At 38.1% G+C, this 22,211-nt stretch overlaps 1 protein-coding gene across 1 annotated transcript in view; it reads right to left on the reverse strand.

Annotated features, from left to right (window-relative positions):
- LOC124795862 (E3 ubiquitin-protein ligase highwire-like) overlaps nt 1-19,341 on the reverse strand; it is a 327,500-nt gene extending 308,159 nt beyond the window's left edge. The window contains exons 1-5 of the mRNA XM_047259943.1: nt 19,333-19,341; nt 18,892-19,077; nt 18,608-18,784; nt 10,648-10,854; nt 927-1,138 (exon numbers count right to left, since the gene is read on the reverse strand). Coding sequence (XP_047115899.1) covers nt 927-1,138; nt 10,648-10,854; nt 18,608-18,784; nt 18,892-19,077; nt 19,333-19,341 — 791 coding nt within the window. The remainder of the gene's footprint in view (nt 1-926; nt 1,139-10,647; nt 10,855-18,607; nt 18,785-18,891; nt 19,078-19,332) is intronic.
- Between the last annotated feature and the right edge of the window lie 2,870 nt (nt 19,342-22,211).

Below are 22,211 nucleotides of genomic sequence, written 5' to 3' on the forward strand. Positions count from 1 at the left end.
GAAAGTGTGGATATTTTAGCTCTTTAAAAAAAAGTTTGTGTTGTTGCTTGCTGCTTCCATTTTTCATTGGTTTTATAATTTTCTTTTTTTTCTTAATTTGTTATACTCTGAGGAGGATTTCAACAAAAATTGTTCACAAGCATAATATGTAGCAGTTTCAATCCTAATACTGCTGCATATGATTTTTGGTAGTTACAGACTTTATGACAGTCTGCGTTTAGAAATGTGATACAGAAGGTCATTTGAGATATTCTTGAATATGAATACCAACGAATTTGGAGACATTTTCAAACATTTAATAATCACATCAATCACTAATTGTGGTTTTCATACAAAAGTGTGTATCTATGAGTATTTACAATGATAAGACTAAGGATTAAATTGGTTACGACACATTGTCAGGAAAAGTGTCTGCATCACCCAGTATAACTTATCCCTGTGGTGCATGAATTTCACTGCAGTGGACAACTTATAATGGTCAATTATATAGCATTTTCAATCAGTCATGAGGCTGCAAATGCATGCAGGACCACACCAGTAGGAAGTGCCGACTGCAGTGAACTATGTGCATTTGCAGCTTCAGGGCTGATTGAAAATGCCAAAGAAGCGACCATTAACAGCTGTCCACTGTAGTGGACACTATGTGCCACAGGGTTAAGAATATTGCACATAAAACTACAGACAGTGACAAAGTCATAAACAAGAGCTCAACACATATCTAACTGTTCCAAATAGAGTGCTTCTTTCACTGCAAAGATGCACACAAATGTAAAATAATCAGGCACAGTAAAATAATAGCAAACTGGAGAGTTATTTTAACTTGAGATAGTAGCAAATTTAAAACATACTAGAAGAACAAATAAAACTTTAGGAAAGTTTATAATAGATACCACACAAAGAAAAACTAGGAAAATAAAAACATTTACATTTCCTTTGGTGCAGCATCTGGCAACTTCCTCATTATTGTTTCTTTAAAAACTTGGTCAAGAATGGATTTAGGCTCCTCAACAGGGAGAAGTAATGTCTTCCCTAGGTGCTGGTTGTACTGAAGGCACCATGCCTCACCATGCCCATGGCTACAGTACTGCTGGACTGTATCTTGACTTAGCCGAAGCCATACACCATCATCATTATGGATCTAAATAAAAAGGTGCAACATAATTTAATTAGTTTTCCATGTGAAAAATTACATTGTCATCATTAAAGTCTACATCGGCATCATAATTCACATTTCCTTCTTTTAATGCAGTAGAAAGAATCTACTTAAATAACTGATAAGAATATTTAGAAATGAACACAATAAATGAATGAAAGGATGAGAATGTTTCATTTTCAGGATGTATTCTATAGCAACCATGTAGGTGTTTGCACGAGCAATGTTGCTGTAATGTTCTGACAAGAGTACAAGAATTTAACTTCAATTGAAATATTGGAATGTTCATGTTTTACAACTGTAGTGCACATTATTAAAATATCATGCTAACACTAAAAAGCAAAAGACCAATCCAGATGTTATACAGGCCATTTATCAGAACATAATGTATGATATAAGATATTAATAGAGTAAATTTTGACTGGTTTTGGTAAATAATCTGTTGTCTTCGTAATAAAACACAAGGGCGTAAAAGTAATGCCTCCAAATTTTTCATTATGTTCTCAATATCAGTTCAGGTATTACCTGTCGTACATATTACTTGGTCGACTTTCCCATTTTGCTGACGCCAATGGCAACCCACTTTCACTAGGCAGCTCTGAATTGTAGCACGTAACTTACGGAGGGGGGTGTAACGCAACTATGTCAGTGTGTAAGAAGCAGCATGATGTAATCAAGTTTCTAATCGTCCACATATAGAGCACCCTCTCCAGCACAAGACCGCCAGACCACACACGAGTGCTGTGACATCTGCAACAATCTAGCACGTTGAGTTCACTGTCATCGGTCATCCTCCATAGTCCTGAAATGACCCCATTCAATGATCATCTGTTCGCAAAACTTAAAGAATTTGATGGTGATGAAGTGGAGCAAGTAGAGGTGAGATTGTGGCTCCATCAACAAAGTCAAATATTCTACAGTGGCTCTCTCACAAACTTGTCTCTCACTGGGAGAAATGTATTTGTTGCCAAAGGTGACTATGTTTGCCAAGGAGACTGTGTTGAGAAATAAATATGTAGACACAAAGAAGAAAGAAGCAGGAAGTTCATAAAGCTTGTTTTATTTAAAAAGCTGTAAGAGTTTTCACATTAAAAATCTGGAGGCATTATTTTTCAGCACTCCCTTGTGTTTCCTAACTCATTACTGTTTAAGTTTAATGCTCTTCTGACATATCTCATTAGACATTCATCATTATCTTGGGTGAACAAAGAGGGTTGACAATTGGTCATGATCTTACAAAGCTTTTTCTTTAATAGAATAAAAGGAAATAAGCAAAAGTACAAAAATTTAGATGGATAGCACATGAAGCCATAATCACTGAGTCTGCTAAGTTAAGACAGCATAATAATTACAAAAGAGAGGAAGAATTCTAATGACAATAACGATAGATGAACTGAACATTGCTAGGGCAGAGCAGTACTGATAAACAAGACTAAACACAGCTGTTAATAATACACAGTTGGGCATGATGGTCTAGTGCTAGCCTTTAAACTAGCTTTCACCTCTCAATAAGGTGAAGATTCACCAGGAATGACATGTGATGTAGATTCCATGTTAAACTGTAGATCCCTTTTCCCAGATAGGATTACTGGGCTGGGTTAGGGACATGCAAGTCGCTGAAGTGGCATACACTTCTAAGAGCTGCACCAAGAACTTCAGCCACACAAAATTATTACTGTTATAATAATACACAAAAAAGTATAAAAGCACCGACATGTTCAGTAAACATAGAGACAATCCAAGATGTACTGTCTCTTCCATGGTGTAGTGGTGTGAGAGATAAAACAGAAAGAGAGGTAAATAAGAGGCTTTTTTAAATTACATATGATAAAGAATAGCTAACTGAAAAGAAGAAAAATAAATGGAATGAAAGTGAATGAGTGAAATGATACATGATAGGAAAAAAGTGTGTAAAATGAGGGCACCAACAGGTGGAGACTCTGGGCACTGAGGCAGAGGTGAGGCACAGTTTCTGCAGAAGGTTAAATGTTTATTGACAAGTAAACCAGTTTGTACAGCCTAACTCAAGGTCTGTTAGGATCCACATACATGTAAAAGAAGAATGATGACTCAAAAACAGAGGTTGAACCTGAAAGTCCCATCATCACAAGGTCATTGGAAAAGATGTGCTAGCTGACTTGGAGAAGGATAGAGAATGAAACTGAATCTGGCCTTGTTTAAGGAAATGTCCCATCATCTGTCAGAAATGATTTAGTAGATATATGGAAAAAAGGAAATGGGTTGGCACAAAGGTGATTCAAAACACAACTCTCCTAAATAAGAGCCTAGAAAGCAGAATAAAATTGCTAAAATTTTAGTTCTTGATACCAACCTACAGAGTTCTGCTTCTGCTGTCAAGAGGATAAGTGTGCACAATAAAAGAGGGAGCTTATGCATGGCAAGGCCTTAATACAGGTGGAGCACTAGGTCAGATAGAAAAGAATAATAAAGGAAATAGGCTGCTACTGTTTGTTCCAAGGAACCATCACACCATTTACTGGAAGCAATTCAGAAAAATTATAGAAATTTAATCTGTAAATTTGCTGATGACAGATTTTATTATCTCTCTTTCCAAACATAAATCCAGTGCTTGAGTGATAGGAAGTGAGTCTTACAGCATATTTCTTCTCAACGATAGTCTCACAGCTACAGAGCTAAGGGTAGCAGGCAAGTCCTGAGAGTATGTGACAGTCTTTTTCTATCCAAGTAATGAAACCTGCTTTCATATACTCATTAGGCTGATACAGTATCTACACTATGAATGATAGAGAAAATATAGATCTGCCTGAGGCACAAAATCAGCATTCACAGATTCCGAATTCTATACAGTTACCAAACAAATATACCTGACCATTCAATTTGTTTATTCTGCTAATGTCTTAAATAAACTAATGTGGACATGATATAATCACATTGGACTACTATCTGCCACCTTGTTTCATGCATATAATAATGGAAAGTCCAGGATGTAATGAACACAACATTATGAAAAGGACAGATTGCTACCTACCATATAGAGGAAAATCTGGGTCGCAGGTACGCTCAGCTAAAAGACTGCTATTCAGTCCAAACATCTTCTTACGAAACAGAAAATACAGACATACATTCACACAAGCACAACTCATGCACACAAGACCACTGCCTCCGGCCGTTGTGGCCAGAGACAATAGGCATGCATGTATGAGTTGTGCTTGTCTGAATGTGTGTGCGTTTTCCATTTTGGAAGATGGCTCTTTTTTGTCCAAAAGCTTAAATATATAGCAGTCTTTTAGTTTTGTGACTCAATGTCTCCTCTACTGAGTACCATACTTTTCATAATGTTATTACAAGGTATATAACTTTGCTTCTGCTGTTTGCTGATAGGTGGCGGCAATGGTAAGTAGCAGTCAAAAGAAACAGATCGCAGATGTCAGGCAGTTAGCTTGGACCTGAGTTAACATAACCTCATTCAAACATTAGTCAATTGGTGTCTGCATCATAAAATTGTTATTGATTGAAAATGTCAGTTTACGAGCCTAATTCTCCTCATTTGCAGGAGATGTTACTGTTTTGTTTCAATATGAAGAAACTAGCGGCTGAGTTTCATCAAATGCTCTCAAGTACATGTGGTAAGGCGCTACTAGTGAAAGTATATGTCGTGAGTGGTTTCAAAGCTTCAAAAACGGTGATTTTTAACATCATAGACCGGCATAGTAGCGGAAGAGAGAATGTTTTCAAAGATGCAGAATTGGAGACATTGCTGATTGAAGACTCGCGTCAAACTCAAGAAGAATTGGCATGATTAGTGGGAGTGACACAGTAAGCCATTTCAAAATGTCTCAAGGCTATGGGCATGATTCAGAAAGAAGGCACTTGGGTCCCGTGTGAGTTGACACTAAGAGACATTGAACGGCGTTTGTGTGTTTGTGAACAGTTGCTTCAGAGGTGAAAACAGGAGGGATTTCCACATCACATTGTGACTGGGGGCAAAAAATGGGTTCATTACGATAACCCTAAATGCAAAAAATCATGGGGATATTCCGGCCACACTTCTATGTCGACGACCAAACCAAATATTCACAGCTCAAAGAGCATGCTCTGCATATGGTGGGACCAGCTCGGCGTTAAGTACTATGAGGTGTTAAAACCAAGTGAAACAATCACAGATGTTCATTATCGAACACAATTAATGCGTTTGAGCAGAGCATTAAAAGACAAATGACCACACTACAGCGAGAGGCATGAGAAATTGATTTTGCAGCACGACAACGCTCGACCCCACATTTCAAAAAAGGTCAAAACATACTTGGAAACGTTGAAATGGGAAGTCCTACCCCACCCGACGTATTCTCTAAACATTGCTCCCTCTGCCTATCACCTGTTTAGATCAATGGCGCATGGCCTGGCTGACCAACACTTCCAATCTCATGAAGAAGTCACAAATTGGATCGATTCATGGATTGCTTCAAAAGATGAACAATTTTTTCGATGCGGGATTCGTACACTGACCAAAAGATGGAAGAAATTAATGGCCAGCGATGGAAAATACGTTGAATGATACATGTGTAACCAATTTGTTCCATTAAAACCTCAAATGTTGGGGAAAAAACAGTGGAAGCAAGGTTGTACACCTTGTAACATACATCCAAGACATGTGTTGCACAACTGCGTAACTAATACTACGCCTTTAATGCTCTCATTTTACAAACTTATGGCCCTTACTGTTGCCTTTTTAACCCATACTATTATTAATGTACACAACCTTCACAAAACAAAATATATGTCTTCTTCTATAAGTAGATATTCGATACTGAAACCTAGTCCATATTCCTCACCATCATGATCAACTTAACACTGTACTTAGACTCGCGCGCGCGCGTGTGTGTGTGTGTGTGTGTGTGTGTGTGTGTGTGTGTGTGTGAGTGAGAGAGAGAGAGAGAGAGAGAGAGAGAGAGAGAGAGAGAGAGAGAGAGAGAGAGCACTCCTGTTACAATGGCATATGGAATGGTTTTGTGACTGACAGGAATGTTGTTAGGTATTTTAATGGCCACAAAATAATAGTCAAAAATAGGATGGACAAGATAGAATTGAATGTGGCCAGACTGCAAGTGCCAAATGCATGGAATATTCCATACATGATGCAGTGCAGCCACTGGGCTTTCAATAGACCACTATACCAAGAATGTATCATGAGTATCTTGAGACAGGGAAAGGTGTCACAACCACAGTTAACTACCATCAGCAAAAGTGTACTGATGACAGGGGTTGCCCTCATTGATTGAAGACTGTGCAAAGAACAGAGAACAAAGCAGCAAATTCTGTGCTGAACAACAAAAACCAGTCAGCAGATACGATCCAGAACCACATTCTCACTTCAGTGACTTGCATGTCCCTAACCCAGCCCAGTAATCCTAACTGGGAAAAGCGATCTACAGTTTAACATGGAATCTAGATCACATCGTTCCTGGTGAATCTTCACATCATTGAGAGGTGAAGGCTAGTTTAAAGGCAGATGTACAGAAGTCATCTCATATACAGTACCTCTGTTTACCACACATTACAGAGCACAGAAATTAGCAAAGTCACAGGAAAACAAGTGTTGGACTTTTGAAACTTGGAAGTAAATCACCCCAACTGATGAGTTCCAGTATGCTGATGACAGGTTATAAGCATTGAAAACCTTATGAGGCAATGATTCCTGCTTTGCAGCAGAGCACTGTTCAGGCACAAAAGGGATACTTACACAGGTTAAGACATCTAGCATTATCCCTTGCCAACAAGTAATACACGACCCTCCTGTTCAATCATGTGCACTCATTTGTTTGCTACTATCATCCTATGGGCAATGTATGTGCCTCACACATGGATATTCCCAACATCCATGAGGCGTGTGCAATGGTTAAGCCATCATGGATCATGATAAGTTTCTCAATGCTTTCAGTTTCTCATGGAGACCACAACATTCGCTGTTACCACTGTCAGCAGGGTGAAAGAGGATGCTAACAACAATAGGTAGGTGTGTCTAATTCGATTGGCCGTGAGTCTAAATTACTTCATTTTTTGAGAATCTTGCCTACAGGGTTATCTAAGACAGAGCCATGGGATGTGTGTTGGCAAAATAGCACTATATATCCCTTAAATCTTATTTATCTCTTCTCATACCTTGCTTGTTTTGATCCTTTAAATTGAATATTGAAATTTTACTTTCCATTTGTACATTATTGTTTTAACAGTCAGTATTCATGATGCAATACCTGCTCTTGAGCAGCATTTTCACTTCATAACTATCACTATCACAAATTTTCAGCTGCTACACACAAAAACAAATTTAGAAGGGCACAAAAAATGGTTCAAATGGCTCTGAGCACTATGGGACTTAACTGCTGAGGTCATTAGTCCCCTAGAACTTAGTATTACTTAAGCGTAACTAACTTAAGGACATCACACACATCAATGCCAGAGGCAGGATTCGAACCTGTGACCATAGCGGTCGCACGGTTCCAGACTGTAGCACCTAGAACCGCTCGGCCACTCTGGCCGGCAGATTGACACAGTGTACAGTGCTATTGATATGACTATAATAATTGGCCTCATGAAAGCGTTGAATAGTAATTCTAAGTATGTCAAGCACCAACCAGGAGTAAGTGAAACTAAAGTAGTAAGTTACTAAGAGAGAAGAAAATCAGCAATTTCCAGTTGACAATACTGAACTAAAAGAGTAAATTACTCCAGGAGTAAATTTTTCATTTACTTCCAAAGTAAATTTATTAATTTCATTACTGGAGGAGAGCACCATGAAAGAGTACGCTACTCCATTAGTAACTTAAGGAGGAAATAAGGGCAAAATTTACTCCTAGACAGTAGTAGGAGTAAAGTAAGAGAGTAAGGTGCGATCTTTGAGTTCTGTGTTTTGTGTCAAATTCTATGGATTACCTGGACCACGAAGAAAATATGGAGATGGAGGAAGAGGTGAACATCCTAAGAATGAGGGTTGTAACAGATGGAAGAGACCCATTTGTGATGTATAGCGACAATGATTTTAAAGAGTGGTTTGGGTTTTGTAAGGAATCTTTTGAGTTGCTGCTTGGTATGCTGGAGCTGTTACTGCAGCATAATTCTGACAGGAACTGTGCTTTGTCTCCTAGGCTGCAACTTCTTTGTGAACTGTTTTTCACACAGGTACTTATCAAATCATAACAGGATCGTACTACTACTGCTGGAAGAGCTTTTAACAGTGTGTCAAACAGTTTAATTGCCCTAAAGCCACTGTATGTGTCCGTGCCACAGAGCCAAGAAAATATATCAAAGAACAAAAGGGAATTCTATCAAACTGGTGGATTCCCAAATGTCATAGGGGCCACTGATTGTGTACATATACTCATACTTTGTCCTTTTGGAGCACAAGCAGAACTATACAGAAATCACAAGAATTTCTTTTCCATCAATACACTAATCATCTGTGATGCCAATATGAAGATTTAGAACATGGTAAGCCATTGGCCAGGTTCCATGGATGGTGTATTCATTTGGGACAATAGTAGAGTTGCTGCAGAATTTGAAAATGGACAATATAATGGGTTGCTTGTTGGAGATAGTGGATATGCTCTCTCCAAACACCTTATGACGCCTGTGTTCCGAGCACACACAGGAGCCAAGCGGCGCTACAATTGAGCCCATATTGCTACCAGATGTGTGATAGAGAGAGCGTTTGGAAGAAACATTTCCAAATTCTCACTAAAACAATGCGAATTAAACCAAACAAGTTTGGGAATGTTACTGTGAGTGCTACAGTTCTACACAACTCTGAAATAGAAATTAGAGATGTGTTTCACCCTGATGCCATGGATGTGAATGACATTGAACAATATGCATTTCAGCCTGAAGCAGATGCAGCAGACCAGGCTGTCAGAAGGTCTATTATATTTAATTACTTTAATTATAATTATACCTAATTTGCTAGAAAATTAGAAGTTAGTGTAAAGACTTTTTCTTCTTAAATGAATAAATAAGCAATCAGATTTTATGTATTTATTTATTTATTTAGTTTTTTACTACTGCAGTGAAAACTGACTCATTTTATTTATGTGTAATTAGTTATGTTCTTTTTTCATTTCTTTCTTATTTTTTTGCTAGGGCATTAACATTCTCATTTTATTTCTTAATTAAGTGCACACAGTCATACAATGTTTCAATTATTTGTAAAAAAAATAAAAATAAAAAAGACTTCTTTTATAATATTGCAAATTAAGATAAACATTACAATGTGGTATTAACAAAAATTAGTACCAATGCTAAAATGATAAACACAAATATTATGCCATACAAGAAACAAGAACATATTACTCATTTGAAAAAATAGCTAGAAATAAAAGATGTTTTATATATATCTATTTTTTCTTATTCATTCAGAAAACCCAAATTTCTCGAGCACATTGGCTGAAGAGCTGGAACCTGGAGTTTGCTCCATTTATGTTCTTGAACTTATTCATAATTTCCATTTTAAGGTTATGCTCTTATTCCCTGACTTCTCTTTGTCTTTTGATTAATAACATTTTTGCATTGTATTTCTCTCGTATTAAACGCATTTTTAAGGATTGGAGATCATCTGCTTTTTTTCAACAGTTCTCGGTTCTTCACTACACCACATGTTCTCACCTTCTTTTTCTGGGCGCATCTTCTGATAAGCTCCCACCAGAGAATGCAGGCCGAGGTGCACGACTATAGGATAAAGTTCCATCTTCAGCAGTTTCATCGCTACCTTCAGAGCAGTTACCATCATCGAAGTTGCTTGAAAGTATCACATTATCTTCAGATGTGTCATTGTCGTTAACTCCAGCTACACCCCAAAAACTTGTTGGACCATATCAACAACCATTTGGCTTATATCATAGATCTTCGTCTCAACTACTCCACTGCCAGTTTGAAATTGTTCTTGATTATATGTAGCTTTCATTTTTTCTGGTACGTTTTTTGAATGTTTCTTGGCTACCTCCATGATTTACTAGCTACTATCTCAAATTGTTGCTTAAATTAATACCTGTTGCCAACCAACAATGGATGTTGGTAGCTGCAGATGGCAGGGTTAACAATGAATTCATCCATGAATAGGATGTTTCTTTTTCATAATACACAGATCTTATCATTAATTAGCAAGTAGATTTTCCGATTTTAATAATTCAATTTAATAATCCTTTCTAGCTTCTAAAATTATAGCAATGAACATAAATTACGCAAAATGTGATGCAATAATGTCTGCCGACAATCAATATTTTCCAAGAGGGAACGTAATGCACGTGCCAGCAGTGTGCAGAAATGACTTACTTCTTTAGTAAATGGCGTTACTACTTTAGTTAAACTAAAAAAGTAAATAGAAATTGAGCTCTCCAACAGTTACTAAAAGAGTATATTACTACAGAAGTAATTTACTAAAGAAGTCCAGACTAAAGGAGTAAGAGTTACGACAAGAGTAATTTATACTAGTTTGGTGCTTGCCACCCTAATTTCAAATCCATTACCTCATCCACAAAAGCAATAGTTCCATTTACGTGTACCACACCAATTTGCTCACTCTGTAGAGAAGGATGAGCACGGATTCGCAGCCCAGCACTATTTTTAGCAACAAATTTCCTGAGTCGGCTGGGCTGATGTGGTGCCTTTTTCACTACACTCTGTGTTGGTGGTGTCATGCCCTGAGGTGGTTCCTTGACTTCAACTTTATATGCCTGCAGCAATAAAAAAAAAGTAAATGTAAATACAGTTTTCAGAGATATTAGCATTAGCTATATAAAATCAGAAATCTATTTTTTTTTTTTTTTTTTCAGTTTAGCCTGACATCTTTTAAATTTAAAATTTTTACACACTGATCTGAGGACGGACCTTTTGCTTTAATTCTATAATTGATTTGATGTCATTGTACCATTTTTTTATTTAAAAACCAGTGCAGAATTTTTATAAGTTGGAATATCAGTGTTAATGGTGTCTACAAATTACATTCAAGATATCCTATATCCAGGGCCAGTTTAATAAGACCCAAGTGACAAAAGCTGCTGCTTGGGGTGCAAAACTGAGAGGAGGTACCACAACTGTAAGATTTTTATACAAGACGAATCACAATTACTAGCAGCTGCTTGGGACACCATGTGGAGAGGGGCACTAGGAGCATGCAAGTGCAAAATTTGTAAACAGCACATATGAGTAGTGAACTCTGACAGAGGTGAAAGTATACGGGGAGGGGGAATGGGGGGGTCAGAGCAGCGGGGGGAATGTTCCCGAACCGGCCCTGTCTATATTCATTGTGGATCAAAAAGTGTGTGTGTGTGTGTATGTGTGTGTGTGTCACGCGTGCACACACGCTCGCACATGCATGTTGTGCTTGTTTATGTCCATATGCATCTTACATTCACATGCTAGCAGATATCTATATTAACATGTGTGATCCCTGCACCGACAGTTGCAGGGCAAATCTTGTTTCTCTGGTTTTGCAATGGCTTCTTCTTGAACATCAAAACAATTTCTATCTCTTGTGAAGGGAAGTTGCAACAACCATCAACATTAAGTAAATCATTGATTCTTAGAGAAGAAACAGAGACAAAGAGAAAACAATAAATTCAACTCATAAAGAGAGTTTTCAAACGTCTGGCAATTCTATTGATGCCCCTACTGAATGAGAGCTGCAATAACAACTGAAGATGTGTATCATCAAGTAGTCAGGCCTGCACCAACCACAATGTCACCACCATTCCTTCAGCCAGCTATGTATGGAGCAGTCTGCTTCTCTCACCAATATCAGTATATAACACCAGCACAAGCAGCCATCAGTTCCCTCTCTTCACAACTGCAGAATACTTCAGATACTTGCTGGCCTGCTTGACTTCTTGTCAACCTAAACGCAGCACATACTCTGTCTGAAATCTTCTAACGACTATTCTTATACAACATTTTATTTTATTTTTGACCTGTAGCATGCATGAGGTCAAAGAATGACATATTTTATTTCTGATACAGGTTTCTACTGCACTATTGACTCATTTACTCATAGTGAGTTTGGATTTTGATTTTCTGCCTAGATTCTCTTCAGTATCTAGTTAGCTGGGATCAGTCTGCTCATATCAACAGGATTGTGACTTGTGGATGTGTTCCAGCTACAGATTGTACCGATGTTTGTGAAACAATAAATGTCAGCAATACCAAAATAAAAATATTCAACTTCAAGAGACTGAGCAGTTTTTTTTCATAAAAAAATGTAAAATCAAGTTTTCTGGTATCCAGTGTTAAAATTTTGTGACTGTTTATAAACTACACAGCATGACCAATTGTGCTAGTTCTATAACAGGAAATGAAAGCTTTTTGAATTATTCAATCACAGTTTCAAGGCTAACTTCATTTTGATTCTGTTGCTATTCAGATATACTCTGAACAGAGCTACATCAAAGAGTGAATTGTAGAAGTAATATTTTTCAAATCAAATTGTGAGACCCTAACTGGAGAAGTTGCGGCTCCCAATATTAAAACTGCTCGCTCTCTGCCCGTTTCCAAGCAGCAGCTTAGAGAGCAACTTACTGTGTGGTACTACATAGGAGAGTGCATTTTTTTCTGTATGTACTTTCAATTTGCTGTGGGCCCCATGTGAACTGGCACTGGAAATATGTCATCAATGTGGGAACACAAAGCGTACAACCAGTCCCCTTACAAAATGTACAAAAATTAATTGCTGCGTGCCACATTAATTTTGAATTCCAATGTTTGACAGGCCAGCAGAAGCACATGAAAGTGCTGTTATTAAATAATAATGTTTATACATACAGGTAGTCATTTGCATCTACAGCTACATGTATATTCTGCAAACCACTGTGAAATGCAGGCAGAGGGCACTTCCCATTTATCAGTTATTAGGGTTGTTCATAGTCCATTCACATGTGAAATGTGGAAAAATGATTGCTTAATGCCTCTGGGTGAGCTGTAATTATTCTAATCTTGTCTTCTTGATCTCCCTAGTAGCTACATGTAGAGGGTGTAGTATATTTCTACATCCCTCACTTAAAGTTAGTTCTTGCAATTTTGTAAGTAGATTTTCATGGGATAATTTGTGTCTACCGGTATCTTCAAGCATCTGCAAGTACAGTTTCTTCAGCACCTCCATGATGATCTCCCATGGGTCAAATAAACCTGTGACCATTCGTGCTGTCTTTTTCTGTATATGTTCAATATCCCCTGTTACTTCTATTTAATTAGTTTATCGCACACTTGGAGCAACATCCTAAATGTGTCACACAAGTGTTTTATAAGCAATCTCCTTTGTAGTCTGATTGCATTTCCCTAATATTCTACCAATGAACCAAAGTCTGCCATCTGTTTTACTTGTGTATGAGTCAATGTCACTGCTCTATTTCATAGTCCTGTAAACTGCTACATCTAGATATTTTTATGAGGTAACTGAGTCAATTTATAACTATAGGGCACTAGATTTTTTTCATTTTATGAAGTGCACAGTTTTACATTTCTGAGCATTTAAAGCAAGTTACCAATCCTTCCAATACTTTGAAATGTTGTCAAGATGTAACTGAATGTATTTGAAGCTTTCGTCAGACAGAACTTCATTAAAACAACTGCATCTCAATGGCACTGACACTAATATCTCTGTCACTCGACTTATGCAGTGGTGCTAGAATTATATTGCAACGATACTCATGGATTTTCTTTTGTAAAGGAACATCTGAAAATGAGAGTTTAGCATTTCTCTTTTTTCTTTTGTTACTTTGATTTCAGTTCCTGTATCATCTGTGAGCACTAGGACACTAACTTTGGTGTCACTAATAGCCTTTACATATGACCAGAATTTCTTTCAGTTTTGTGAGAGTTCTTCTGATAATATTATACTACTGTAGTCATTAAAGTCTTTCTGCTTGACAGCCAAATGTGTGCCATTCAGTGTATCTATCTTTAACGCTATGTTTTGTTTTACACCTATTACGCAGTAGTCTCTTTTTCTTTAGAAGTTTCTTGAGAGTCATTTTATATCATGGAGGATCCCTCCCACTATTAACTATTCTACTACATATATATATCTAAAAACACAAGATGATGTGACTTACCGAACAAAAGTGCTGGCAGGTCGATAGACACACAAACATACACATGAAATTCAAGCTTTCGCAACAAACTGTTGCCTCATCAGGAAAGAGGGAAGGAGAGGAAAAGACGAAAGGATGTGGGTTTTAAGGGAGAGGGTAAGGAGTCATTCCAATCCCGGGAGCGGAAAGACTTACCTTAAGGGGAAAAAAGGAGTATACACTCGCACACACACACATATCCATCCGCACATACGGATGGATATATAGATATGTGTGTGTGTGCGAGTGTATACCCCTTTTTTCCCCCTAAGGTAAGTCTTTCCGCTCCCGGGATTGGAATGACTCCTTACCCTCTCCCTTAAAACCCACATCCTTTCGTCTTTCTCTCTCCTTCCCTCTTTCCTGATGAGGCAACAGTTTGTTGCGAAAGCTTGAATTTCATGTGTATGTTTGTGTTTGTTTGTGTGTCTATCGACCTGCCAGCACTTTCATTCAGTAAGTCACATCATCTGTGTTTTTAGATATATTTTTCCCACGTGGAATGTTTCCCTCTATTATATTCCTACTACATACATATCTATACGGAGTATGGTCAACTATTCTTATAAACCTGTTTCTGTTTAGAGTTAAATCTAGTTTGCTAAACTATAAACCTTACTACTTGTTTTAGTTGCTCTTTGTACTGTGGTAGTCACTGCTGCTACAACTGCCTCATGGCCACAGATACCAGTTACAACATGGGCGTCCACAAAGGGGTCACTTCTATTTGTTACAATTTGATCCAATATACTTCCACCATGAGTTGTCTTCTGAACTATCTGTTCTAGGTAGCTTTCTGAGAAGGTATTAATACTGTTTCAAAGGGTGTTTTGTCATACCCACCACTTACAAAAGTGTGAGTATCCCAGTAATTGTTGTACAATTTAAGTTTAGTCTGATGATGACAGTAGAATTTGGGTGTATACATGCTAGTGAACTGAGGTTTTCTTTTAAGCCTTGCAGGTACATCTAGGAATGAGTCTGGTGTCTGATTGTGCAATTCAATTATAATTTTATGCCTACCGCTCATTGCCCAAACAATCTCGCATGCAGCTTCCAATTCCATCTCGATGAATTTGAGTTTCCACCACCTCCACTTCCAATTAGCTTACCCTTTCAAAATACTTGTATGCTTAAATTCCCCACAAAAGTCTCACTGATATCAGTACTGGGTTCTAGACAGCTTTCTGGCCTAGCATTATGTGAGGTCCAGCACTTTTTAGGGGCATTTCAAACTCTGGCACCTCGCTGCAAATGCTTCTGTAGTTGATCACTAGGATCTTAATACTCTCAACTGTCGAACGTATTTCTTGCAATCTTCCATGGAGACTTTGGTGTCTCCTACAATTATTAAATTTTTATGTTATAAAAAACAGTTCAGATTGCATACAACAATTTTCATTTTAATAAAGCTGACTGGTTTTGATTAGTGTTTGATCATCCTCAGACCGTCACTCCACACTAACTGCTGGAGATGGTGCCATTGAGCATGAACCACTGTAGGATGGCATGAAGAACAACTGCTGCTTTTTGCAACCACTGTTATTTCCAAGAATTATGTTTCAAAAAATTTTATCTCCTACAACTACAATTATCTGAATTGGATGAAGACTCACCCAGCCTAAAAAATCTTTGATTGTGGCCCAAACACACAAACCGCCAGGGTAGCATCCTCTGATGTGTAGCGCACACCCAAGCCATTTAGAGGGCACTTCCAGTCCTTAGCCCTATGATGCAAGTCTCAGAATCACAGCCTAGCACTTCACAGAACCTTCCATGTATTTGTTTCAAGCCTTCTACTCAACTCAGAACCAGAGGGCTACAAATAGTACTGTGGACAATGCAGCAGATTGTGAGCTATGTTAAAACTACATGAGCAAGTTGGATCTTCTCAGCCTTCTCTGCCAATTGCTAGAATGATCCAAGTACAATATCAGAGCCCAGGAGACAGGCGGTGTTTGTTCCAATGTGTGCCACAATCCTCAGTTAACTGCACCCTGTCCCCTTCAATGGTTCCCGGAATAGCCTCTCTAACAAGGCCTCCAGGCATACATGCTGAGTGATCACTGTGACCCTTCCCGACCCTTGTTGCCACTTCCAGAAAAGGCCCTTTAATTGTCATATATTTCACTTGCCAAGAATCAGTCAGCGGAAGGTGGCACCTCAAACTTGTTGGTTAGGGTAATGGGAGTAATACCTCAAGTTCTCACTGGTTCTTACCTCTATGATACAGGACATGTCACTCACACTCAGGTGGATGAATGGTAATATACCCCCTATGTCCTGTAGCAGAGACAGTATCAACAGGAGAGGATAGTACTTGAAGTATCTATGGCCCATATTTCTCAATTGCTCACACAACACACCAATTTCCAGCAGTTTTCACTAGGTTGACAGTTGACAGGGCAATTTCTTGCTGCTTACAAACAGCAATTAACTCATCCTGTGCCTGACAGCAGCATTCACAGTGGGACTCTAGTGTGACTATACTCTGGTTAAAATTACTTTGCGACTGATATTTCAGGAAGTTGAGTGGTAGGGGTGGGGTCTCAGTTGATCACAGCTGTTTCTTGGGCTCCACACACTTACTGTGCTGCCTGTTCTACTAGCACAAGCCTTACGAGGCGATGCAGATGTGCCTGCATGGTTTGGGAGGGGTCCAGGTGGGGCAGACAGCAAGCACTGGACGGGAGAGAAAGAACTGCTATACATGTAGAGATTTTTGAGTTTATCAGCATCTTATGACAGTCAATCACCAGCTGCTATCAGCCAGAGTCTACAACGTGACCGCAGGTTTCAGTTTAACTAGACTCGTTCCACTCTTTTGCAGAATTGCAGGTTCATCATTGACTTCCAAGAACAGCGAAGCTGTTGGAGATTACAGAAAAATAACCTCCCACACGGAAGTGTGCTGGCTCCAGCTCTGTTCAATATATACATAAATGACCAAAGCATAGCACCCAGTAACAGGAGCTTATTGTATGCCAATGACCTTGCTCTAGCCACACAGAGCAAAGATTTTGAATCACTGGAGGACATCCTCACAAATGCCTTTCACAAATGCCTTCAAGCATCTTTCCATACTACAACACAAACCATCTCAAACCAAATCCCTCAAAGACACAAGTGAGTGCTTTTCATTTGAGAAACTGGGAACCTAGTTGCAAATTAAAAATAGTGTGGTCAGGTGTTAAATTAGAACACTGTCAGACCTCAAAATATCTTGGAATGACACTTGCTAGATCTCTTGCTTCTAGAAGCACTGCATGAACTGAAGGTCAAAAGTTTCCACCAGCAACAATCTCCTACAGAAACTGGTTGCACCACAGTGGGTATAGTCAACCTGAAACAATATAAACTTCTGCGACGACACTGTGCTATTCTATCACAGTGTATGCATGTCATGTTTGGTATGATTCAACATATGCTTAACAGGTGGATATAGCTCTCAATGACACATACAGAATCTAACAGGTTGTTTGAAATCCACTCCAGTTGAATAGTTTTACCACCTCACAGGAATAGCACCACTACCTGTTTGAAGAGAAATAACTGTGAATGAGGAAAGAAAGACAGTGGAACATGAGAGAACCCATCCTCTGTATGGGTATGAACCACACCCACAATGAATGCAGTCAAAAATATATGAAATAAGGGAAAGGTAAAAAATTGGAAAAATATATGGATGGTTTTAAGTTACATTTAAACTGCAGAAAATGTTTCTCCAGAGAACGGAGGCCTGGGACGAAAGATTCATGACGTATTATACACAAAATTACTGTTTTAAACTTCATATATTGGGTATGAGGAAATAATCACAGAAGAATCATATTAAATACAGAGTTATGAACTTCTAAGTGCAGTATCATTCTACTGAGCTTCTCAGTGTATATTTACAAAAGAATTATACTTCCACAACTGTCCACCCACTTAGAAATATTCTCCCAGCAGATAGAGAGGAGTGAAACATATTGTTTTCAATGTTTGTCCCTGTAACACAAAATCGTTACAGGCCATATATGAGTTTCTACTGAAATCATCTACTTGGCACACTGTAGGTGTCATAATCCTTTGTAAACAAAATTTAGAAATGTTCTATATATCTTTGCTGCATGGATCTAAAATACACTAATATCTAGGTCATAAAGAACCAGAAATAATTTAAACATAGTCATCAAACAATAGAAATCTTAGATTTATTTCATTACTGTCTAGGTAGCTGCAACTGACAAATGTCTGAATTGTCTTTGTGAGTCTATGATGATTATTAAGTAACAATACTTAAGGATATTTGAACCATTTAAACTCAGTAGCATGTATCTAAACACTAATGAGTGGAGTGGTTTGTACATAATGTGCTCCTTACCTCCTCCATATCATAACCATCAATGGTTACAAGGACTGAGTACCAACCAACACTTCCTGGAGTCCAAGTAGCACTATATGTACCATCACCATTTGGGCGTACCAGCATATTCTCACTTGAACGTTTTACAGCAGGTGATGTGTACCGCAGTTCTTCAAATGAGTAATTTTCATATGCCTGTACAGAGAGCATACACAAAGTAGAATGAAACATACATAAAGACAGGTATTTCATTTGTTAATGTGTCTACTACACTCACACCAAACAAAAGACATTGAAAGTACCTTCATCAGACTGATGGCATAGTAGCACATCTTATCTTTCACTGTCACCTCATAGGGTACATCAAGGGTTGGATGTGCATGACCACCAAACGTTAGTGCATCAGGTTGACTAATTCGACGCATTTTGCGTCCCTGGTCACTGCTTCCTAGTTCTTTTTTGTCAATAGGAACTGCTTTCACCTCAACCTACAGAGAAATGTGTTGAGATAAATGTAAATAACAATACCAATATGTTAACAAGTTTCTTACAACACAGCAAATATTGTCATACAGAGCACATGCAATGGCTTAAGTCTTATAGCTCAACAACAGATTTCTTTCTATGAACAGTTCCTAGGGTAAATGATTTCACCTGGCAGCTGTATACACGGCAGCTATATACACAGATATATAAGGTGATATATAAGTTGACAGATATATAAGTGGACTGTGACAGGATACCCAAACCATGCAGAATATTTCTGACTAATTCTGAAAAAACTGACCCATCTGCACTTCATCAGTACATGCTTTATTCATTCATATTCAACCAGAATATATTGAATTTCATATTCATTTCACTTATAAAATGCCTCAAATAATGTTAAGTTGAATAAAATGCTTGAAAGGCTTGAGAGACTGGAGATAAGTACAATGAGAGGTGAGTAAATCACAGCAACTATAAAATCCAAATGCAATAATAAAAATTAAGAACCAGTATGACTAGTTCACACTAAAAATGTGTAATGCAAATTGGAGTTGATCATCAATGTTTTTGTGTATGCAGAAGAAGCAACAGAAGAACAAGAAGAAAATCTGGGACTATTAAAAGAGCAAAGTACGCACATACTAATACTAACATTAGTACGTAAGTCCTTCTGGTGGAAAGTAAAGAGGACTTATAATAAATGTTAAATGAAATGAATAGGTAGTTGAGAACACAATTCAAGTTAAGGATGAAGAACAAAATAAAGATGAAACCACGAGGATTAACAGAAGAGAGAATACCAGCATTCTAGACACAGGACTGGATGAAAACACAGAGGAAGAATTTTCTGTTTGCAGAACAAGATTACATGGGCAATGTTGAAGACAAGGAAGATGATCACTTGGAATGTGGTGCAGTGGAAGACTGTTACAAATTAAGTGAAAAGATAAAACAGGGAAAACAGAGTGGAAATAAATGCCTGGGAAACTCTTACCAAGAGAAGGGAGATTTGGAAAAGTAGTTAATACAGTAAACAAACTTCTTAATGTGTCTGACAGTATATTTAGGATATTGGCCGCTATAGATGAGGAGCAAGGTAGAAAGAAATAAACAGTATTGTCAAATTATCCTAAACACACACAATTAAAATGGGTTGATGGATAGTGGATAGCTATAGCTGCCATGCCAAATGTGAGACTGCAAAAAATATGAATTATAGAAATGGAAAATCTAGGATGGAATAACAATATGGAAAGGGTGCTTCTCATTACAAAGAGGAGGTGTTGAATCACAGACAAATGCTAAGCCCTTCTTCAGAAGTAGAAAAAACACACACACACACACACACACACACACACACACACACACACATGAACACTGTCGTTTCTGGACACTAAGTAAGAATTCAGCAATTTAAAGAACTGCAACAAATTTCTGCTGAAACTGTTACAATATTATGTACATACCCTAAGATTTGGAACATGTACTAAATCCCCGTATTGGTCACGGGTCAGTACAGTAACAATTGCTGGCCAGCCACAACGCATGTCATCCCGACTATACAGAACCTCACACCGTGCTGGATCTACATATGATTCCGGCTGCAACCAACGTGACAGGCGACCACCACTTGAACCAGGGGTGCACTGTACTAAGTCCTTCAGAAAGAGTCGTTCGTTGGAGTGGCAGCTGAAACATGGTAGAATACAGTTTAATTAAAAAAGCAACAAAAGACAGAAATTTTATATCGCAAATTATTACATTAATCCATCACCTGGTGAAATTATTTTAAATAAGCGAAAAAGCCAGGAAACTGACAGACTTAAAAATATCTCAACTATTCAATGAGCAGTCTGTTATCATTTTTTCTTTTCACTTGTAAACATACAACTATTCCATCATCTTGGCTAGATAAATAGCACTATCATGCACAGCAGTTCCTAAAATTGTAGCCTCTAACGCAGCAGATCTCTGATCAGCAAGACAACACAAATAACACCTAAACAGACAAATCAACTGCAATGCAGAGTACTGTCTAGTTGCTTCAGTGCACATGTATCAAAATGTAGAGACATGAGTAGCGATCATGTAAATATCATGTGGATAATATAGTCATTCCAAAATATTATCTGTGCTTTATATCTTTTCTTTCTGGATAATTCTCGCATTTTTAACAGTGAAAATTCATTTCTTAAATACAGACCAATGTATCAAAAAAAGCTTTATTCCTGTGACATTGTTATTGTAACATTTTTTTTTCATGGCAATGAGATTGAGAATTTCTCTCTTTGTTGCCATTCTCACTCTTTTTCGAACTGGAAGTCACAATCATCGTTAACAATTAACAACCACCAGCCATCGAAATTTGTTACATTATATCTACAGCTCCACTCTGAAAACCACTGTGAAGTGCATAGTAGACAGGACAACCCATTCTATGAGTTATCAGGGTGTTTCCCATTTCACTCACATGTGGAGTGTGGGAGGAATGAGTATTTAAATGCCTCTTCACATGCTGTAATTAATCTAATCCTATCCTCACAATTCCTATGGTAGCATAAACCCAGCAGGATTTAGTAATTTCCTACGTCGCCATTTAAAGCCAGTTCTAAGAGCTTCGTATGTAGGCTTTCTTGGGATAGTTTACGTCTATCTTTAAAAGTCTCCCAGTTCAATTTCTTCAGCATCTCTAAGACAGACTCCCATGGGTCAAAGAAATCTGTCACCATTTGTGCTGCACTTCTGTGTATACATTAATATTTCCTGTTAGTCCTATTTGGTATGGATCTTATAAACTTGAGCAGTATTCTGGGATGGCTGTACAAGTGATCTGTAAGTAATCTCCTTAGCAGACTGAGCATCAGTCTTCTGACTGGTTTGATGCAGCCTGCCATGAATTCCTCTCCTGTGCCACCTTCTTCATATCAGAGTAGCACTTGTATTCTATGTCCTCAATTATTTATTATTTGCTGGTTGTATTCCAATCTCTGTCTTCTTCTACAGTTTTTGTTCTCTACAGCTCCCTCTAGTACCATGCAAGTCATTCCCTGATGTCTTAACAGATGTCCTATCATCATGTCCCTTCTCCTAGTCAGTGCTTTCCACTTATTCCTTTCCTCTCCGATTCTGCGCA

Source organism: Schistocerca piceifrons, chromosome 4 (assembly GCF_021461385.2).
Source record: "Schistocerca piceifrons isolate TAMUIC-IGC-003096 chromosome 4, iqSchPice1.1, whole genome shotgun sequence".
In the NCBI taxonomy this organism is placed as follows: Eukaryota; Metazoa; Arthropoda; class Insecta; order Orthoptera; family Acrididae; genus Schistocerca; species Schistocerca piceifrons.